This window comes from Oratosquilla oratoria, chromosome 7, assembly GCF_046742065.1.
Source record: "Oratosquilla oratoria isolate Oo_2021 chromosome 7, ASM4674206v1, whole genome shotgun sequence".
In the NCBI taxonomy this organism is placed as follows: domain Eukaryota; kingdom Metazoa; phylum Arthropoda; class Malacostraca; order Stomatopoda; family Squillidae; genus Oratosquilla; species Oratosquilla oratoria.
In genome coordinates, this window is record NC_134783.1 from 82,514,778 (window position 1) to 82,538,377 (window position 23,600).

At 40.4% G+C, this 23,600-nt stretch overlaps 1 protein-coding gene across 3 annotated transcripts in view; it reads left to right on the top strand.

The window, feature by feature from the left end:
* The first annotated feature begins 2,880 nt into the window (after positions 1 to 2,880).
* LOC143027236 (SCY1-like protein 2) overlaps positions 2,881 to 23,600 on the top strand; it is an 84,307-nt gene continuing 63,587 nt past the window's right edge. The window contains exons 1-3 of one of the 3 annotated variants that reach the window (XM_076188466.1): positions 2,881 to 3,197; positions 16,980 to 17,131; positions 18,369 to 18,497. In XM_076188466.1, the coding sequence (XP_076044581.1) occupies positions 16,981 to 17,131; positions 18,369 to 18,497 (280 nt within the window). In that variant the 5' untranslated portion in view covers positions 2,881 to 3,197; position 16,980. Of the gene's footprint in view, positions 3,198 to 16,979; positions 17,132 to 18,340; positions 18,498 to 23,600 lie in introns of those variants that run through there. The other 2 variants (XM_076188469.1, XM_076188467.1) reach the window with 2 other exon arrangements.

Consider the following 23,600-nt stretch of genomic DNA (forward strand, 5'->3'; position numbering starts at 1 on the left):
TCAGCGGCACACCGTCCATCGTGGTCCTTTTGGATTTGGAAAAGGCGTTTGAGCTGGCCAGTCCACTTGTGATATTAGACACCCTTGTTCGCAAGGGCGTAAAAGGCAAGCTGCTTTCTTGGATTGCTGACTATCTCAGTCACCGGTCTACGAAAGTACGCTTTCAGGGTCATATATCAGAGGCCAGAATGCTGGAGAATGGCACTCCACAGGGGGGTGGGGAGTCCTCAGTCCCACTCTGTTCAATGCGCTCGTCTCCAACATTCTGGAACTACCTCTACCCAATGGGTGCAAGGTCATCTGCTATGCAGATGACATTGCCCTCATAATTACTGGGAAACGGCAGTGCTTCAACAGGGCTCAACGCTGTTTAAGCACTGTAGCGACGGAATGTTGCAGGTTAGGGTTAAAGATCTCCCCTACAAAATCGAAGGCCATGGCATTGAGACTCTGGAAAGAGGGGAAGCACCTCACCATCCAGAACCTTAGGCTGGACTGTGTTCACCAGTTTCAGTACCTGGGGGTCTGGATTGATGAGAGGCTCACCTTTCAGAAGGAACTAGCCTATCTCAAGGAGAGACTGAAGGCAAGAACCACAGTTATGAGAGCAATGACGGGGAAGGCACTTGGTGCCACGCATCAGGTCCTTCGCACATTTTATGTGCAAGCTGTCCGCAGCTTGGTGGACTACGCTGCCCCAGCTCTCATAAATGTAGCGACTGCCAAGCTTGAAGACCTGGAGCCTTGCCAAAATGCCGCAGCAAGGATTATCCTGGGAGCTCAACCTTCGACCAAGATTGTTTACCTCCAGATAGAGGCTTCATTGCCTTCATTAACGTCACGGGTCAGAAGGCTGGAGGTCGACTTTCTTGCCAAGATAGTCCAGAGCCCCAGGATGACCGAGCTGAGTCAGAGCCTTGTGATAGCTCTGGGACGGGTGGATACTCTTATCCACTCTGATACCTGGCTATCACAGGCGGCTGGGCTCCTGGCCTCCTTCAGGCTCACCAGCGTTCTCCTTGAGAAGGGTAGGGACTCTTCACACCCAGAGTTCAAGCCCCCACCACCATGGCTGTCGGTACCTGCAACCTTGTCACAAAGCTTCCCAGTAAGAAGAAGTTATGTGATCAGGAAAGAGTACGAGCGCAGGCCCTACAAGGCATCCGCGCACTGTCGGAACCTGGAATGGCGGTCTATTATACGGATGGCTCCGTAGACCCCAACAGGCCTCGTAGTGCGGGGGCTGTTTTCGTGACGGATGGTTTGACCTTCGGCAGCAGAGTATCTGATCATGCGTCCACTCTCCAAGCTGAGGCCATAGCGGTTCAAGGAGCGTTAGAGCATGCTCTAATATCACGAACTGGTCCTGTGGTGATCCACACGGACTCACAGTCTCTGCTAGGCAGCTTGGATTCAACAGAGCCCAGCGACAATGCACGCCTACTGACCTCCATCCTAGCACTCCTGCTGAAGCTACATCAGCAAGGCAGGAGTGTTACGCTCAAATGGGTGCCGAGCCACGTGGGTGTACCAGGCAACGAGCTAGCCGACGCCGCAGCAGAAGCGGCGCGCCAAAGACCCAAAGTCGACGTTGTCGTCCCTCTCAGCAGAAATCAGTTGCGCTTACGCACCAGGGCTCTTAATCAGGTACAACGGTTCTTTCAGTACAGACTGGAGGCAGAGGTGTCAGAGAGGGCGAGGTGGTACAGGGCAGTCACAGACTACGAGCCCCTTGTACTTCCTCGCTCCACACCTAGAAAAGTGGAAACTCTGCTCTTCCGTCTGCGACTGGAGGACCGTTGTTTCTGGCAGATCAAGAGAAACCCAACACCTGAAGAAAGAAGATGCCACCACTGTAGCCACCCTCAAGCATTACCTCCAGCATTGCCCCGCAACTGCTTTTCTGAGGAGAGGGCCACCGACAACATCTGAGGGTCTTGTGCGCCGCCTATGCAGCCACTTAAGTCCGTACGAACTGCGTCGGCTGGTGGAGTGTCAGCCCCCCCTATAATTATATATATATAAATATATATATATATATATATATATATATATATATATATATATATATATATATACAAATATATATATATATATATATATATATTGACTCCATTTATACACTTGAAACACCAAACACCGATACATCTTGAAGGGTGCATTCGCTGGGATGTGCGGCATTTTACATGAGTATGCACATCTTGTGAATGTATGAGTGTGTGTGGTTGGGCCCACACACACTCATAAGTCAAATCACCCTCCAAACGGGCTCACATCAAAAGCCCGTGAGAGCTTCACTCCCTAATTAGACAGAATAGAATGTGTGATGCTTGGGGTGCTCAGGGCGGCGCCCCCTCCTTGCTGACCTCCCCACGCCCTCACCTTCCACCCACTAGGGTACGACAACTCCCCCACTGGCGGCCGGCGGGCTGTTGCCCGCATTGTATATTAATGTATATATCTCTGTACATATTTTATACAATAAACCTTTATTAATTAATGTGTGATGGCCAGTCTGGTTTTGACCAGTAGCTTGTCACCACACTACCTTCCTTGTGGTATACAAACATATGCAAATATATTTTTTTCGACAGAATTTGTTACAAGCGTACATCTTCAACCAAATCATGAACATAAACATTATTTCTATAGCCTTGGAGACTTAAATGGCCATTGTCAAGGGTAAGTGCTAAATAATGCATACAATAATGGTAACACGAATAACTAAATGTAAATAACATTTACACCATTTACACCCATATGCAATAGGAACTGCGCCAAAATTACTCATTGCATGTGTATTCGCACTTCAATGTATTGTATTCAAAATAAAAATTTAAGCGCTTTGTATACAGCTAATTCTTTCTTGAGTAGCAACAATGCGTGGAGGGTAGACGTAAACAAAAATTGGAACGAATGAGTCATTTCAATGACAGGTTGTACAATTTTCGGTGATCGGGAACAATATGTTGATATGTAATTATATATATTTGATTCTTATATAGGGCTACTTTGACTTAAAAGTCATGTATAAGTGATCCGGATTACCATTTACTTGTGACAATGCACTTTGTAATCTGCACTATGGACAGAAAGGAAGGAAATGATAATTAAGGTTTTGGGTACTATACCCAATATCTATGATTCCCAACTGCCCAGGATACCATCTATCATAACAGTGATACAACATCTCAAAGGTGAGTCTTACATAGTATGACTCCTTTCAGTGGAGGAGTGTGACCAATCATTTGATATTGATATAGTGACAGTCACTTAGTGCCCAAGCCCAAGGCTTATTTATGTGTTTTTTTGTATTTATTGGTAATATTTCTTGTGCAGAATTTTGAAACTAATAGATTTTGGATGTAAATATATGGACCACTTGCCAACAGTGTTTTTGAAAATATGAAAAAGAGGAATGTTAATTTTTTGGGCAGTACAAGGTCAAGTACAAGTAATGGTAAATGGGTCTCTAATTACCGACCAAGACAGACCACAACCAACCAAGGACGGTTTTTGCTCAAAGGCACAATTTTATGTAAAAAGTTAGCATATGGTTGTATTATTTGAACTATTTTCTTTAAAATGTGTGGCTTTCATGTTATTTTATCTTAGAGAAGTTATGTTTTTAGCCTCCACAAAATTACTGACCACATCTACGAATTTACCGTCCAGGCCACCATCTTTGTTCGTGGTGGTTTGCATAAAATATGGAATATATTACCAGTTGTTTCTGGACCGGAGAGTGCAGATTGTCACTGAGCGTGGTTGATGGAGTTGGCCAAAAACATAATACTTTTAGAATTTCTTGTGGGGTTTGAACATGTGGGGCTAGCTAGGTCAATATGAAAATGGAATTCCTGATATTTGAGCTGAAGTAGTTCTCATGGGATGCAAAAAGTCGCTATGAGTATAATTCAATTTGAATTATCCATCTAGTTGTCCTAGTTCTCGAGATATTGCATTTTGAATGGAATTAAATTGGGCCTATTTTGTCCGAGGAAATCGGGCCGAAACGTGCGGTCTGACTAATCGCCGATCAAACGCAAACAATGACGGTTTTTACTGACAGGCACAATTTTATATAAAAAATTAGCATATGGTTGCATTATTTGACCTATTTTCTATAAGATGTGTGATTTCCATGTAATTTGATCACAGAATTACGTTTTATCCTCTGCAAAATTACCCACCACAGCTACGAATACCGTCAAATTACATGAAAATCACACATTTTAAAGAAAATAGTTTGAATAATTCAATTATATGCAAGCTATTACACTAATAACCCAATAGTAACAAACTTGATAGTGTAGTTTGATCCATACCACCAGTGATCATAGATAGCGAGCAGGACGAATCGTAGCTGTGGTCCGTAATATTACGGAGGATGAAAACGTAACTTCTCTTTTATCAAATTACATGAAAATCACACATTTTAAAGGAAATATTTCTAATAATTCAACTATAAGTCTATTACACTAATAACATACATACATATACATATACCAAGGCTTTTTTTTCCCTTACCAGGGGGGTAGCCAAAAAGGACAAGGCACAAAAACATTCCCACCCATTTCATCCCCGAAAACACTCCACACCCCTCCACCCTCCCTCCCATCTTAGCACCTCCTAGATGACGGGTCATCCCTGCACCCTGTCCACTGCCCTGGGTCAGAAGCAGTGTCGCAGGACACAGCACATCCACAGCAAGGCCGCTTCATTAAATTGGCGACCCCCCCTCTCCGTCCCCCCATATAAAGGAGGGGATGGGGCAAAATCCCTTCGAGCTGCGTCAAAAAATTTTGCTCACACACACTACCTCACCCCCATTACCCCGTCCAATCCACCTCATGCATCACAACATTTTCCATATACAACCATTCTCCATTCACCCCTGTCTTCTGTCCTCTCCCGTCCTTCCTCAACCGACATTCCCCTCTTCCCCAAAGCCCCCTTCACCCCATCCATCCATCTCATCCTAGGACGTCCCCTCATGTTCACTCCCTCCACATCTGCCTTCCATACCTCCTTTACTAGTCTTTCTTCACTCATTCTTTCTATGTGTCCAAACCATCCCAATAATCTTTCATCCACCCTATCTCCCAGCTCCCTTTCCACCCGTTCTCCTCCTCACTTCCTCATTTCTCACTCTATCCAGCCTAGTAACCCCCATCATACTTCTCAGACACTTCATCTCAAACACATTCAAGTTCCTTCTCTCTTCCTCTCTCATGTTCCATGTTTCTGCTCCATACAGTGCTGTTGGCACAATCACTCCTTCATACAGTCTCCTCTTAGCATCCATTCCCAGATTCCTATTCCTCATTACACTTTTTAAACCACCAAGGCATTTACTCGCTTCTCTCAATCTACATTCTACCTCCACCTTCACTCCACCCTTTCCTGCCAGAGGCACTAATAACATAATAGTAAGAAACTTAGTAGAGTGAAGTTTGGTCCATACCACCAGTGATAGATAAGATGGCGGGATGGATGTTGATGTTGTTATCCGATAATCCGACCCAATAGAAAAAAAACTAATTAAAACCACCGATTTCTCAGCTCTACTGTAACACGCTACCTTTATTTTGGTATTAGAATAATCTGCGATACTAGTAGTTTTGGTTAATTATGGTCAGTTGCCCGCACCATAAATTTGTTAGCTCATTTTTTACGTTGAAACATACACCAATATTCGATCTACTGCTGAATGCAGGCCGCCATGTTTATCTTATGTTTTTATTGACCGATATGTAACTGATGATGTGAATGTTTGAAATTTACTACGATCGTAGTAAATACACTCACACAACATTTTTATTAATTAAATTTCCCGCGGTATGTAAATTTGGCCGTTTGAATGGCGTGCGCATAAAATGACGCGCTATTGTGCTCATCATTGACGGTGGCGCCTCTGGTGGTGTTTGACCTACCTAGTGGGGCATATTTGCATACTAACTTGAATTAGCTAAAGTAAAAATTATGCTATTTTAAAAACTGTTGTTGTGTATTTCTTTATAATACCAAGATGACATACATATCAGATACAATTAAATACAAAATTTTCATTATTTTTTTTTTATTTAAAATAGGCTATACTAAATTTATAGGCTATGAAATATCACATTGTATACATTGTATTATACTATCACTAGTTAGGTTCACAGAATTAGCACAGATCCCATCAAAAATATCTAAAGATGTAGATTAATAGTACTTACAATATATATGCTTAAATTATCAACATAGATATCATAATGCCAAAATTACAAAACTAAAAATACATTTATGTTATTTCAAGAATCTCAAAAATATCTTGTAATACTGTACATACATACATTGGAAAGGGTCTCACTATTTGCCGAACAAACCAAACATACCGAGAAAAGCCGAACAAAACAACAAAACCCAAACCAGGACGGGTTTTGCTCAAATGCACACTTCTATATATGTATGGTTGCATTATTTGAACTATTTTCTTTAAGATGTGTGATTTCCATGTAATATGATCAAAGAGAACTTACGTTTTTATCCTCTGCAATTTTACCGACCCCAGCTACGACTCGTCCAGCCCGCCGTCTATGATTACTGGTGGTATGGATCAAACTACACTCTTTTAAGTTTCTTACTGTTGTGTTATTAGTGTAATAGACTACATATAGTTGAATTATTTAAACTCTTTTCTTTAAAATGTGTGATTTTCATGTAATTTGACCAAAGAGAAGTTATGTTTTAGCCTCTGCAGTATGACCGACCACAACTACAAATACTGTAACAAATTAGCATATGGTTGCATTATTTGAACTATTTTCTTTAAAGGTCAGATATCAACAGATATACCATTCGCTAAAAATCATCGTATTGCTCGAAAAAGTACTTTTTAAAAGCATACAAATAAAGTTTTTACCTATTACAGAAGAATTTATTCAGAAAATTCACTTTTAATTGCGCCTCGCATACCACTTTTCCGAAGTCTAGATATTCAGAATAACAATATTGTTTGTTTGGCAACTGTGACGTCACGAACGCGGAATTCCCGAACCTTTCCCGAAGCGCACGGACGGAATGTTTCGAATAGCAGACGACGCAATGAAATGAAGACAAAACTGTTTTTTGCCAAATTTGATAAGATGTAGATGGTGGAATTATATAGAATACTGTCAGTATGTTTTTTTTATGTACATTAAACTGTAAATACAAAAAGTTATGGAAGTCTTGATATCTGACCTTTAGGTCAGATATCAAGACTTCCATAACTTTTTGTATTTACAGTTTAATGTACATAAAAAAACATACTGACAGTATTCTATATAATTCCACCATCTACATCTTATCAAATTTGGCAAAAAACAGTTTTGTCTTCATTTCATTGCGTCGTCTGCTATTCGAAACATTCCGTCCGTGCGCTTCGGGAAAGGTTCGGGGAATTCCGCGTTCGTGACGTCACAGTTGCCAAACAAACAATATTGTTATTCTGAATATCTAGACTTCGGAAAAGTGGTATGCGAGGCGCAATTAAAAGTGAATTTTCTGAATAAATTCTTCTGTAATAGGTAAAAACTTTATTTGTATGCTTTTAAAAAGTACTTTTTCGATGATTTTTAGTGAATGGTATATCTGTTGATATCTGACCTTTAAAAGGTGTGATTTTCATGTAATTTGATCAAAGAGAAGTAACGTTTTTATCCTCTGCAAAATTACCGACCCTAGCTACGATTCGTGGTTACAAATTTACCGCTAGCCTGCCATCTATGTTCTGCGAATGCAGATCATCACTGAGCGTCAGGTTGCCAGATTGGCGTTTTTAATGCCAAATTTTGTTTTTTTGGAATGTTTTTACTGTGTTTGGCAGGAAAATTTGTTAGGTGGCATTTTTGGGGGGCGTTTTTAAATGCCCGGTCGTGATTAGAGATCACTCTTTTACTTGTATCAAGAATTAAATGATGATGTATATGAATGATATAAATTTATCTTGGTTATATCATGTGGGATATGTTGTAAAGATTTTGTGCCTAGCCAAAGGATGTTTCAGCTCTTCTTTAGTGAAAATATGTATGAACGGAGTAGTGCACCAAACCTTTCTAAATCTGATGATGCTTTTGATTATAGTTAGACACAATAGAAAAGTCACAAATGTATTTTTTATTTATGTATGTCAGAGTCTCTAGGAGGTTGTTTAATAAACTGGTTTAATTTATTGTAGAGGATACCAAAAAGTTTACTTTGGAACTTAAACGTAATGTATGGAGTAATACATTTTATTTTAGTTATTAATATTTTTTCTTTCTCACATAATATGGAGTATAATATATCTTATTTTGGAAGTTCATATCTTTCTTTCCTTTTCACAGTCTTGAAAGTAGATTTATTTCAGAGGATGGTGGTTTATTACAGTACCACTAGAATTAAATTACCTCCATGGGGTTGCTGTCATGGTTGTGTCTCTGCTCTATCCTGACATCTTCAAATTGAAGGGATGTTGAGATAGCGCCCTTGCAGTTGGTTACCTGCTTCACACACCTCCAAGTGATCCGTTCTTTGCAAGTAACGTGCGTAGTATACATATATCCATCAGGACACAATTTCTTTCCTCCTCGGCTACTCTGTATGAACTCCATGTTAGACTGATTTGAACTTTGCTGTAGAAAAGGCCTTATATACAAATATATGTCTACTAGGGAAGCCCTTCATGCCAAACTTCCATGTTGAATCAGCCTAACCCAAAAAGTGAAGTACCTACAGTCAAGCAGAAATTCGGGTGAAGCCCTTCTGGTAAGATTACAAAGGATTACAAAGGCGGAGCATGCCGATAGGAGACCTTTTGGTCCATATCTAGGTCGGATGCGAAAAAAAGAAAATTAATAAATAAAAACTATAATAATGTAAACAACAAATAAAATACATAAATAAATGCATAGGTATAGTTAAATAATAAACAAACAGGTAAAGAGTAAATGATAATAAATTAACATATAACTAATGATAAATGAAAATCAAACAGACAAATGATAACAAAACAAAAACAAATAATATAACATAAATCATAATCATTACAGCATCTTGCTTAGGTGTTTATCTAAATGATTCTTAAAGCTTCGAACTGAACTACATTGCACTACCTGTGCAGGAAGTTTATTCCATTCGTTAATTACACGGTTGGCAAAGTTGTTTCTACCTACTTCCAAATTGAATCTATTTCCGGACAGTTTGAGACCATTGTTTCTTGTCTGATTCTCATTCAATATGAAAATTCTGTCACATTTGATGTTGTCAATTCCCTTTAGAATTTTAAAGGCCTGTATCAAGTCACCTCTGAGTCTACGCTTTTTTAGGGAAAACAGATTTTTTTTTAATCAGTTTTGTGGCTCACCGTTGTACTTTTTCCAGTCTGTCAATGCCTTTAATGAGATTCGGTGACCATACGGAAACAGCATATTCCAAATGTGGACGAAATAACGATTTATATAGCTTGTTAATGAGTGATGGACTTTTGAAGTCAAAAGATCGCGCAATCAGTCCTAGAATCTTATTTGCTTTCTCAGAGGCTGAAATACGCTGCTTGGTTGATTTGAGATCGTTACTGATAATTACGCTGAGATCTTTTTCACTATCCACTTTTGTTAACGAATTTCCAAATCACTTGTAATCGTACTTACTGTTATTTTAACCTATGTGCATTACCTTGCATTTACTTGTGTTCATTAGCCATTTTTCAGACCATTGCTGTAATTCATCTAAATCTTCTTGAATTTCTAATTGGTTTAAGTGATCATTTGCCATTCCGCACAGTTTTGTATCATCAGCAAATTTGGAAACAGTAGTCCATGGTCTATATCATTTATATATACTATGAATAGAAGTGGCCCAAGAAAGGAACCCTGAGGAACTCCACTTGTAACATTTTTCCGTCTAGAAGTTTTTCTATTTAAAACAACTCTCTGTTTTCGATCATTCAACCAATTACTAGATGAAGTCCCTACACACACCTATGCAAAAACATAAAGTTCGGTGAAACCCTTCTGTGTGCCCTTTATAATTGTAACCCTGATAGAAGTCCTTCATTGCTCTTTGTCTTGGTTATGTGAAACTATCCAAAAATAAATTGATATTCGTATAAAATCATTGATTCTTTGCTCACTTACACATAACATTTTTGCAACATTTTAGTTATTTGGATTATTTTTATTTCATTATTATATATTTTTCAGGTTTTTTCCTTTCTTATTCATAGAGAATCAGAAACAATGCATGTCTGATGCTCTGTGATTCTCATATGTATGTCTGAAAGTTGATGGCAGGAAACTAAGTAATTCATCATCTTTTTGTATTCGTCACGTGGCATAGTAACACCCAACTAATATAAATTATTCATGCCTAATTTAAAAATTTCATGCCTGCTGTTCAAAAGAATCATCTTTTATTATTTTTTCTTGGTTTGAGATCGTAATATACAGCACGAATTATGCTGTGCCCAAATGTCGCACCCAGTACTTTGTGACCAAATGTCGTGTGCCTAAATGTCCTGTGACCAAATGTCGTGTGCCCAAATATCCTGTGCCCAAATGTCTGGATACCGATGATCTGCATTCGCAGAACATAGATGGCAGGCTAGCGGTAAATTTGTAACCACGAATCGTAGCTGGGGTCGGTAATTTTGCAGAGGATAAAAACGTTACTTCTCTTTGATCAAATTACATGAAAATCACACCTTTTAAAGAAAATAGTTCAAATAATGCAACCATATGCTAATTTGTTACGGTATTTGTAGCTGTGGTCGGTCATACTGCAGAGGCTAAAACATAACTTCTCTTTGGTCAAATTACATGAAAATCACACATTTTAAAGAAAAGAGTTTAAATAATTCAACTATATGCAGTCTATTACACTAATAACACAACAGTAAGAAACTTAAAAGAGTGTAGTTTGATCCATACCACCAGTGATTATAGACGGCGGGCTGGACGAGTCGTAGCTGGGGTCGGTAAAATTGCAGAGGATAAAAACTTAAGTTCTCTTTGATCATATTACATGGAAATCACACATTTTAAAGAAAATAGTTCAAATAATGCAACCATACATATATAGAAGTGTGCATTTGAGCAAAACCCGTCCTGGTTTGGGTTTTGTTGTTTTGTTTGGCTTTTCTCGGTTTGTTCGGCAATTAGTGAGACCGCATTGGAAATACAAATAAAAGTAGCATATAATAGCAGTAGAATATTATATTCAGAATCTATTCCATGAAGTGAATATCGAAATCTTAATCACAAATTAGGACATTTGGGTTTGATAAAAATTATCTAATGAATTATCAACATAAATGTGTACACATAATTATTTTACAAAACACAAAATAGATTACTTCTTCATAATATAGAACATAAATGTACATAGAAAATATTATGAATCTCTTCCGTGAATATCAGATAAAATTCTGTCTCCATAATACACATTGGATTTACATGTACTATAACATCAGGACAACTAGTGAATGTGATGGGTGGAAATTATTGTATTGTCCTTGTTTTTGCATTCCTTGGTTATTTTGTCTGACCCGATTTTCTGGCCAATTTAGGCGGTTTTGGAATAGCGTATTTCCTATCAGTAGAGGACACATTGTTCATTGCTGTGCTGATTGGGCTTGCATTTGAGGAATTTCATAAAAATTTGCCTCTCTTTCAGTTTTTGATTTTCCAATCCATATGGTTCTGGCAAGTTGGTGAGTGTGATATCCAGGTGCCAGTTGGTAATTGCCTTCACTGTACAATACCTGTTTCATATCTTTGTATTGTAATTGAACAATATTGTGTATCCTGTCAATGAGATCAATGAATTTCTGAGGCTTGCAGTTTGTTTGCAACTTCAAAATGTGGTTCATACTTTCACAGTCGTTATTGGTCCATTTGAACAGGAGATTATGATTTCATTGTGGTTGAAACACATGAGAATGCAACACGGGAACCAGTTTGTCACTAAAGTACTTTGTGAACTGCGTTAAATCCTTATTGAATTTTAGGCGTATCCTCTGAGACCTCTCATCAAACTCATACGAATCATTCATTGCCAGAAGACCATTTCTTCCAAAAATCTTATTCACAGCTTGAGTTTTTTCGATTGTTCTGTGGACTCAGCATTTAGACGATGCTATGCATTTTCCTCCAAGTGGCAGGTGCACAGAAGGAGCGTCACATTCAAGAACGAATGTTTGATGGCCTTGGTCAGTGCTACTACCGCATCAGAACCCATCAGTAAGTTGTTAATCCTAAGCTCAACATGTTTGACCCCACAAGAAATTCTAAAAGTATTATGTTTTTGGGCCAACTCTATCAACCACTCTCAGTAATGGTCTGCACTTGCCAGTCTGGAAACAACTGGTAGTGTATTTCATATTTTATGCAAACCACCATGAACAAAGATGGCAGCCTGGACAGTAAATTCGTAGCTGTGGTCGGTAATTTTGCAGAGGCTAAAAACATAACTTCTTTTTGATCAAATTACCTGAAAATCATTGTGCATTTGAGCCAAAACCATCCTTGGTTGGGTTTGGTTGGTTATGGTCTGTTTTGGTTGGTTATTAGGGAGATTGCAAGTAGTAGTAACTTAACCTAACTCAAGAAGTGTTGTTCTTGCTTTCGCCTTCATGAGAATACAGAATGTGTGGGTGAGGAACTTGTAGTTTAGATTATAGTGGGTAGAGTTTTACAGTTTGATTTTAGAAATTATGAATGTCCTCCCTGTCCCTCAAATTGTTTGAGGAAAAAAGCAATGGATAAAATTGTGGTAAATTGTTGGAAGTGCACACCTAAATGATAAAGCAATAGAAAATTATATATTAATTTTGTAAATGATGATACATCAATATTATTTATATTTTTCTTGATGGAATTCAATAATAGAAAAAGTTGCTAAGCATGATACACTACTGAACGGAGTTGAGATGAGTGCTTGAGACGGCATCTTTGTTTTGAAAGATGTGGAAGTTGAAGAAATTAAAGTATGATAAATTGGTTTAACCTAAACTAACCAAACTTAACCTGTATTTAATAATGCAGTACCTGTAATGCTAGAGGTCATCAGGGGTGTTGACAGCCAGTTTTGGCATCCAGTCAGACTATGGGGTGTATTGGAGTTTCATACATACATACATACATACATATACCAAGGCTTTTTCCCCCTTACAAGGGAGGTAGCCAAAAAGGAAAAGGCATAAAATCATTCCCAACCATTCCATCCCTAAATACACTCCACACCCCTCCACCCTCCCTCTTATCTTAGCACCTCCTGGATGATGGGTCATCCCTGCACCTTGTCCACTGCCCTGGGTCAGAAGCAGTGTCGCAAGACACAGCACATCCACAGCAAGGCCGCTTCATTAAATCGGGGACCCCCCCTCTCCGTCCCCCCATGCATAAAGGAGAAGATGGGGAGAAATCCCTTTGGGCTGCGTCAAAATTTGCTCACACATACTACCTCACCCCCCCACCCCCCACCCATTCCACCTCATGCATCACAACATCATCCATATACAACCATTCTCCATTCACCCCTGTCTTCTGTCCTCTCCCGTCCTTCCTCAACAAACAGACATTCCCCTCTTCCCCAAAGCCCCCTTCACCCCATCCATCCACCTCATCCTAGGACGTTCCTTCATGTTCACTCCCTCCACATCTGCCTTCCATACCTCTTTTACTAGTCTTTCTTCACTCATTCTTTCCATGTGTCCAAACCATCCTAATACTCTTTCATCAACCCTATCTCCCAACCCCCTTTCCACCCCTGTTCTCCTCCTCACCTCCTCATTTCTCTATCCAGCCTAGTAACCCCCATCATACTTCTCAGACACCTCATCTCAAACGCATTCAAACTCCTCTCTTCCTCTCTTATGTTCCATGTTTCTGCCCCATACAGTGCTGTTGGCACAATCACTTCTTCATACAGTCTCCTCTCAGCATCCATTCCCAAATGTCTATTCCTCATTACACTTTTTAATCCACCAAGGCATTTACTCGCTTCTCTCAATCTACATTCTACCTCCACCTTCACTCCACCTTTTCCTGCCACATTTGCACCCAAGTACAGCCTCATCATATCCACTTCCTCCAGTTGCTCTCCCTTAATGCTCACTTCCAGACTACTGCCACTTTCACCCCTTGTACATCTCATCACCTTACTTTTACCCACATTTATCTTCAGCTTTCTTCTATCACACACTCTCCCAAACTCTGTCACCAACTTCCTCAATCCCTCCTCCGATCTTGCCACAAGCGCAGTGTCGTCCGCAAACAATAGCTGGCTCACCTCCCACTTTTCTCCATTTTCTTTAACCATCTCCAATCCCTGACCCACTACCCTTGCATTCACCTCTCGCACTACCCCATCCATGTATAAATTGAACAGCCAGGGCGACATAATGCATCCTTGACGAAGTCCCACCTTTACCTCGAACCACTCACTCTCTCCATTTCTAACCCTGACACAAGCTCTACTACTCTCATAAAAACTCTTGACAACTCCTAGAAGCTTTCCTCGTATCCCATATATCTGCAAAACCTCCCACAGTGCCTTTCTGTCTACATGAAGCTCAGCTCTGTAGCACTTTAGAGAGTATGTAGTGTGCGAGGTACTGAGGGTATATTCCAGGCCTCAGTACTTGTCGCTATCATCAAATTGACAATGACAGGACTGGACAGCTCCATTCAGTAATGTATTTGCTTAAAAAAAAAAAAAAATTCTGCCAAGAAAACATTGATGTATTATAATTTACATACATACATATACATACATACATATACCAAGGCTTTTTCCCCCTTCCAAGGGAGGTAGCCAAAAAGGGAAAGGCATAAAAACACTCCCACCCATTTCATCCCTAAATACACTCCACACCCCTCCCACCCTTCCTCTCATCTGAGCACCTCCTGGATGACGGGTCATCCCTGCACCCTGCCCACCGCCCTGGGTCAGAAGCAGTGTCGCAAGACACAGTACATCCACAGCAAGGCCGCTTCATTTAATCGGCGACCCCCCCTCTCCGTCCCCCTTTGCATATAAGGCGAGGACGGGGAGAAATCCCTTCGGGCTGCGTCAAAATTTACTCACACATACTACCCCACCCCCCCGCCCATTCCTCCTCATGCAGTCACAACATCATCCATATACAACCATTCTCCACTCACCTCTGTCTTCCGTCCTCTCCCTTCCTTCCTCAACAGACATTCCCCTCTTCCCCAAAGCCCCCTTCACCCCATCCATCCACCTCATCCTAGGACGTCCCCTCATGTTCACTCCCTCCACATCTGCCTTCCATACCTCTTTTACTAGTCTTTCTTCACTCATTCTTTCCATGTGTCCAAACCATCCTAATATTCTTTCATCAACCCTATCTCCCAAATCCTTTTTCACCCCTGTTCTCCTCCTCACCTCCTCATTTCTCACTCTATCTAGCCTAGTAACCCCCACCATACTTCTCAGACACCTCATCTCAAACACATTCAAACTCCTTCTCTCTTCTTCTCTTATGTTCCACGTTTCTGCCCCATACAGTGCTGTTGGCACAATCACTCCTTCATACAGTCTCCTCTTCGCATCCATTCCCAAATGTCTATTCCTCATTACACTCTTTAAACCACCAAGGCATTTACTCGCTTCTCTCAATCTACATTCTACCTCCACCTTCACTCCACCTTTTCCTGCTACACTTGCACCCAAGTATCTAAAACTATCCACTTCCTCCAGTCGCTCTCCCTTAATGTTCACTTCCCAAAATTAATATTTGATTTTCTATTGCTATATGATTTAGGTGTGCATTTCTGAAAATATACATATATATATATATATATATTTTTTTACTTAAGTCCATCTCCATAATTAAAGATAAATACAGAAATATATGTTTTATAGAGTGATACATATGAATCTGATCTTGATTTCTGACTCCACTACTCATATTATAAAGTATAAGGTCAGTGCTTTATTACTCATTCTCTTTTACTCTGAGTAAAAATAAACACAAAACATGATCAGACCAGTTCACCAAATCTGGGGCTAACTCATGTACAACTACAAAAAATAATATATAATCAAGATGCCAATTCCGGCATACTTGTGTACCCACTCGCGCCTACATAGGTGTCGTTGTACCAAAGTGATTGTTGTTGTTGTTGTCGTTCCCGTCGTTCCCTAGACTGTCTGTCCGAGCAGTCCCGTCTCCCCAAGGAAGGCCACAGCCGAAACTGGGTTTTCCCACAAATCCTTTATAGAGTGTATGTTGTGTTGTTTGCGTGCATGATTGTGTATAATGCAGTCTTCCATTATGTGTTGTATGGTATGGGGTGAAGTGTTACATCCTGGGCAGCTGTCCACAACACGGTCGTCCAGCCTCTTCTGGTAGCTTAGAAGTGCTGGGTGGTGACCGCATCGCAGTCTGGCCAAGTGGACTCTGTCCAAAGTGGTTAATGAAACTTGTTGTGATTATTTTTTATTTTTTCTTGGACTATCATCTTTTAGGCTAATCCAGGAATTTATGCATTTGCTCATAAAAATGTGCTTCTTTATATCCTTCAGATCTAGGGTATATTTCAGATTGTTCTCATTACTGGCAGGGTGGGAATACGGAGGGATTGCTTGCACCTTATTTTCCTTGGGATTTAGCCCTTTGGTACTTGACCTTCCCACAATGTGAAGGAAAAGCCCCTCTTGTGGGCCTTTGTTTCATTGAAGTTAAGGGTCAGAAGTAACGTGTCTTGCTACATTGCTTATGACCCAGGGCAATGGGCAGGATACAGGGATGACCTGTCATCCATGAGGAGCTAAGATGAGAGGGATGAAAGGGTTGTGGATGGGAGTGGAATGGATGGGGATCAATAAGTGCTTTTTGACTTGGCTACCTATTTTGTAAGGGGAAAGCCCTTGGTATATAGATAGAACTTCAAAATATCTGTAAAGAAGTGTTCATGTTATGATTTTATGATTATTCCCCATAGGATGGAGTCGGTTTTGAGTAAGCTACGAAACACAGTGAGCAACACTGTGAGCAGTGCTGCCTCCATTGCTTCTCAAGTGACCAATTATCTTCCTGGCAACCCAGTGACACGTGAATTTGAGGCCACAATACATGTTGCATCAGCTGGACCAGGTAGGTATTGGATGAGCATTATCTTATTGTGATGCTAGAATTTCCATAACATTAACTGTTTTTATTCTTCTGTACTGTATTTGTTTCACTTCAATTTATCACCAACATTATATATTGAGGTATTTTCCTCAGTGCCAATATGGTATGAAGTTTAGTTAGTTGTAACCATTACTAACCTTATGACCATATATAACCGACCAGAGGATATGTCACATGAATGACACATTATCCACACTGGCTCCAACAGGATATTGAAAGCCTGTGATGCCTTTCAACTCATACTTAGCCTAAACTATACTACCAATCTTTGCTGACCCATACATTCCCCAAATCACACAAACTACATGAGCAAGCATGATGCCACAATTGCATGATCCTATCAATATGCCACAAGTCTCTTGCCAAACACATCATGAACCTCTTCAATACGAGTCAAATATTTGCACACACAATAGCTGCCTGATGTACAATGATGCATCATAATATGTGCATTATTAAATATAAAGTTACAGCTGTTACACTTGTTCTCTTTGACTTATAATGTTTATAACCACAGATAATGCAATCAAGCCTGTTCACAGAATACAAGGGTCACTCTACTACAACTATAGAAATAAATATAATGAGGGTGTAAATGGTAGCATCCTTGTATACACAATTGCGCCTCATGATGCCAATGTAATCTAGGGGTTAACCATTCCTATATATCTACCCGACTACATAATCATAACTAAACCATACACATCAAGACAACACTGGTGCAAACTAGATACATTGTACTTCAACTAACAAATATTATTGTAAATAAAGATGATGTAAACATCAATAGACATCTACACACAGAAATAAAGATACATACATTTCTGTGTATAAATGTTGGTGACTACATTGCCATAGCAGGGAGTCTCCCCATAGGGGATTACATCTCCAGACTAGGGTCTTTTGACCCTACCAGGATTCTTACTGAGAGGACTCCTGTTCTCTGGGTCTTTATATATTCATCTGTTAAATACAACCACCAAAACATACTACTGGTTTACCTCTAAATGACCTAATCTTATCACCAACTGTACACACAATTATTAAATTTTGCAACTTTGCTGCTCAATCACTGTCATCCCCTTTCATGTCATTGAACAGTTATGGACAATATAATGCAATGAGGAATGGTTCTATTCTGTATAATCAATCAATCTATTCTCCAAGTAGCCAGACTTGCATTCTTCAATTGCTTCAGAAGTGATCTCCCCACACCTTATCCAGAGCATAACACCGAAGTGCTCACCTATGCACAGCAACTCAAGAATAGCTGCTGAAAACACCCAAACATACTTTGACCAACTAGAACAGTGTCAAAAGCAAAATAGTAAGCCTACCAAAATTTGCTACTAACTGCTTCAGTCTGCACTCTAACTCAACTACAAGTGTGGTGTAATCTGTGAACAATATGTATGTATATTTACTTAATTGTATTATACAGGAAAGGAGCAACATTTGTTGGGTCCTGTCTTCTACTCTTCAATTTATCATACCTAGCCACAAGTTCATTAACAGGGCTTACATAAAGTGTTGGTATAACACAATTCTGTAGCAAAAAATGAAATAGCTATAGAAATGTTGACACTATTTCAATATACAGAATGTTTTTTAATACAATAGGGTTGCCGATGTTTTATTTATTTTATTCTGTATTAAAAAAATAGAAATGAAATTCAGCTGTATAACTTTGTATGAGTATTACCACCATTCTATTTTGAAATGTTTACCTAAGATTCGCTCATGTACCAGAATTTTTCAAATGATCACTGGTGACACAGCCTTAATGCTAGGGTAAGAAATGAACCAATAGATGGAATGATTGGGAAGTATGGAGTTCCAGGAAAAAATCATAGTGGAGAGTTGATGGTGATGTGTCTTGAGAGTTGATGATAGCAAATATAGTGTTTAGGAAGAAAGTCAAGCATAAGTACACATGGGAGAGGGTGGTGGATGGAAGGGTAGCAGATAGAGCATTAATGGACTATATAGTGGTGACCAGGAGTATGGTAGGAAGAGTTAAGGATGTACATGTCCTAAGGGGTGAGAGTGGGGGAATATCAGATCATTTTCTGGTGGAAGATAAATTGAAAGTGGAGAATAGGTGGAGAAAGAGGAAAAGGACAGAAGGTAGGAAGGTACTTAGAGTGAACTGCTTAAATGAGAAAGAAAAGGAGAATGAATATAAGAAGTTGAGAGAGGAGTGGGAGGTAGTGAAGGATTAAGTAGAACTAGGAGTGGAGGAGGAATTGGAGATGGTTCAAGGAGCGAGTCCTAAGATGTGCAAGGATGGTGTGTGGAACAAGGAGGGAGGGAGGAAATAGAAGGAAGGGTAGCGAGTGGTTGGATGAGGAACCAAAGAAGGATGTAGAAGGGAAGAAGCAGGCTTTCATAGATTGGCTACAAATTAGGATGAGGGAATTGTATGAGAGGTACAAAGTAAAGAGAAAGGAAGTTAAGCATAAGATAAAGGATGCAAAGAGGAGAGCAGATGTGAATTGGGGTAAGAGTATGACAGAAAATTTTGAAAGTAATAAAAAGATGTTTTGGAAAGAAATTAAAAGAGGAAGAGGAGGTGAATATCATGTAGAGAAGAAAAAGTAAAAGGTGCAGATGGAGAGATGATAATGGAAGAGAAGGCAGTGAGAGGAAGGTAGGCAGAGTATTTTAGGGAGTTGCTAAATGTGATGGAGGATAGGGAGGGAAAGGTAGTTGCAGTGGGAAGCGCTAAGAAAATGAGAGTGATGAGTGAGGAAAATGGAGGAGAAATAGGGAAAGATGAAGTGAAAGCAGCTGTTAAGATGATGAGAGCAAGTAAGGCACCTGGGTTGGATGGATGCCATGCAGAATGTCTAAAGAAAGGAGGTACAGTGATGGTGGACTGGCTGGTGAGGGTATTTAATGTTTGTCTAAGAGAGGGTAAAGTGCCAGAGGACTGGAGGAGTGCCTGTATAGTTCCACTTTACAAGGGAGAGGGGGACAAGTGTGAGTGTAGTAGTTACAGAGGGATCAACTTGTTGAGTGTAGTTGGGAAGGCTTATGGGAAGGTCTTGATTGAGAGGATCAGGAGAGGAACAGAGGGAGTAATTGATGAGGAACAGTGTGGTTTTAGGACAGGTAGGGGTTGTGTAGATCAGATTTTTGTGGTAAGACAAATATGTGACAAAGCTATAGGAAAAGGTAAGGATGTATTTTGGGCTTTTATGGATTTGGAAAAAGCTTACTACAGGGTAGACAGGAAGGCACTGTGGGAGGTATTGCAGATATATGGGATAGGAGGAAAGCTGCTAAGAGCAGTCAGGAGTTTTTACGGTAGTAGTAGAGCTTGTGTTAGGATTAGTAATGGAGAGAGTGAATGGTTTGAGGTAAAGGTGGGACTTCATCAGGGATGTGTTATGTCGTCTTGGCTGTTCAATCTATACGTGGATGGGGTGGTGCGAGAGGTGAATGCAAGGGTAGTGGGTCAGGGGTTGGAGATGGTTAAAGAAAATGGAGAAAAGTGGGGGGTGAGCCAGTTGCTGTTTGCTGACGACACTGCGCTTGTAGCAGGATCAGAGGAAGGATTGAGGAAGTTAGTGGCAGAGTTTGAGAAGGTGTGTGAAAGAAAGAAGCTGAAGATAAATGTGGGCAAAAGTAAGATGATGAGATGTACAAGGGGAGAGAGTGACAGCAGGCTGGAATTGAGCATTAAGGGAGAGAGACTGGAGGAAGTGGATAGTTTCAGATACTTGGGTGCGAATGTGGCAGGAAAGGGAGGAGTGGAGGTGGAGGTAGAATGTAGATTGAGAGAAGTGAGTAAATGCCTTGGTGGATTAAAAAGTGTAATGAGAAATAGACATCTGGGAATGGATGCTTAGAGGAGGTTATATGAAGGAGTGATTGTGCCAACAGCACTGTACTGGGCAGAAGCATGGAACATAAGAGAGGAAGAGAGAAGGAGTTTGAATGTGTTTGAGATGAAATGTCAGAGAAGTATGATAGGGGTTACTAGGCTAGATAGAGTGAGAAATGAGGAGGTGAGGAGGAGAACAGGGGTGGAAAGGGAACTGGAAGATAGGGTTGATGAAAGAGTATTATGATGGTTTGGACACATGGAAAGATTAGTAAAAGAGGTGTGGAAGGCAGAGGTGGAAGGAGTAAATATGAGGGGGACATCCTAGGATGAGGTGGATGGATGTGGTAAAAGGGGTATTACAAAAGAGAAGAATGTCTGTGGAGGAAGGACGGGAGAGGAATGAAGATAGGGGTGAATGGAAAAGGGTTGTGTATAGATGATGCTGTGATGCATGAGGGAGAGTGGGTGGTGGATGGGGGGTGGGGAAGTATGTATGAGAAATTTGACGCAGCCCGAGGGGATTTCTCCCCATCTTCTCCTTTTCTGCTTGAGGGGACGGAGAGGGGGGGGGGTTGCCGAATTAGTGAAGTGGCCTTGGTGTGGATGTGCTGTGTCTTGTGACACTGCTTCTGACCCAGGGCAGTGGAGAGGATGCAGGGATGACCCGTCATCCAGGAGGTGCCAAGATGATGGGAGGGTGGAGGGGAGTGGAATATGTAGGAATGGAATGGGTGGGGGTGGTTTCTTTGGCTTTTTCTTTTTGGCAATCCCCTGTGTAAGGGGGAAAAGCCTTTGGCATATGTATGTATGTATAACAAATACAAAAATAAGATTAAAAATTAATATAATTTGCTCTATCATTTACTCTGACTTGTGCTGCTATTTTAAAAGTTTCTCTGGTTGTACATCCTCGTGTCTGGATATTTTATCACTTCTGCATAATATTTTCAAAACGTGTATTATGGCACTAGATGGCAGTGTGGGTTTACCACTACCACATCATATTTGTAGCCACCTCATTCCCAATGGTTTTAATGCAATGTGAAAATAAAATGATTATTTGGTAGTGGTATCTAATATAGCAAATAATATGCTGCATGGCTTTATACAACTGCCAGAACAATGAATAATAGGTGAATTTCTGAATTGGCATCGGCATTGGCATTGGCAAAATATTGCTGATGCAAATGCTGAATCCCTTTATAAAAAAAATGATGATTCTCACAGCTGCCAATGCTGATTTACCAAAAAAGTGCTGATTTTTGCTGATGCTGATTAATCAGCACACCCCTAGTTGGGGCCATCTTCATAGTTGTTTTCTGGATTCTTTCAATTTTTTTTATATTCTTTGTCCAAGTAGGTAAAAGCCATCTTTATTGATCTTAGCAAGTTGTAGGTTTCTCCGACAATTTTGTTTATCTGTTTATCAGGAGACATGTCATTTGTTATGATTACTCCCAGGTCTTTCTCAGATCCCACTTTCTTTACTTCCTTTGTACTGATTTTATATTGTCCTGATAATCTTTTTTACATACATACATATACCAAAGGCTTTTTCCCCCTACATGGGGGGTAGCCAAAAAGAAAAAGGCATAGAAACCACTCCCACCCATTCCATCTCCCATATATTCCACTCCCCTCCACCCTCCTCTCTCCCTCTTATCTTGGCACCTCCTGGATGACGGGTCATCCCTGCATCCTGTCCACTGCCCTGGGTCAGAAGCAGTGTCACAAGACACAGCACATCCACAGCAAGGCCACTTCATAAATTCAGCGACCCCCCCTCTCCATCCCCTCATGCAGAAAAGGAGAAGACGGGGAGAAATCCCTTTTGGCTGCGTCAAATTTCCCCCTCACACACACCTCCCCACCCGCCATCCCCCACCCATTCCCAGTCATGCATCACAGCATCATCTATACACAACCCCTCTCCATTCACCCCTATCTTCATTCCTCTCCCGTCCTTCCTCCACAGACATTCCTCTCTTTTGTAATGCCCCTTTCACCCCATCCATCCATCTCATCCTAGGACGCCCCCCTCATATACACTCCTTCCACCTCTGCCTTCCACACTTCTTTTACTAATCTTTCTTCACTCATTCTTTCCATGTGTCCAAACCATCATTAATACCCTTTCATCAACCCTATCTCCCAGTTCCCTTTCCACCCCTGTTCTCCTCCTCAGCTCCTCATTTCTCACTCTATCTAGCCTAGTAACCCCTATCATACTTCTCTGACATTTCATCTCAAACACATTCAAACTCCTCTCTTCCTCTCTTATGTTCCATGTTTCTGCCCCATACAATGCTATTGGCACAATCACTTCTTCATATAACCTCCTCTTAGCATCCATTCCCAGATGTCTATTTCTCATTACACTTTTTAATCCACCAAGGCATTTACTCACTTCTCTCAATCTACATTCTACCTCCACTCCTCCCTTTCCTGCCACATTCGCACCCAAGTATCTAAAACTATCCACTTCCTCCAGTCTTTCACCTTTAATGCTCATTTTCAGCCTGCTGTTACTCTCTCCCCTTGTACATCTCATCATCTTACTTTTACCCACATTTATCTTCAGCTTCCTTCTTTCACACA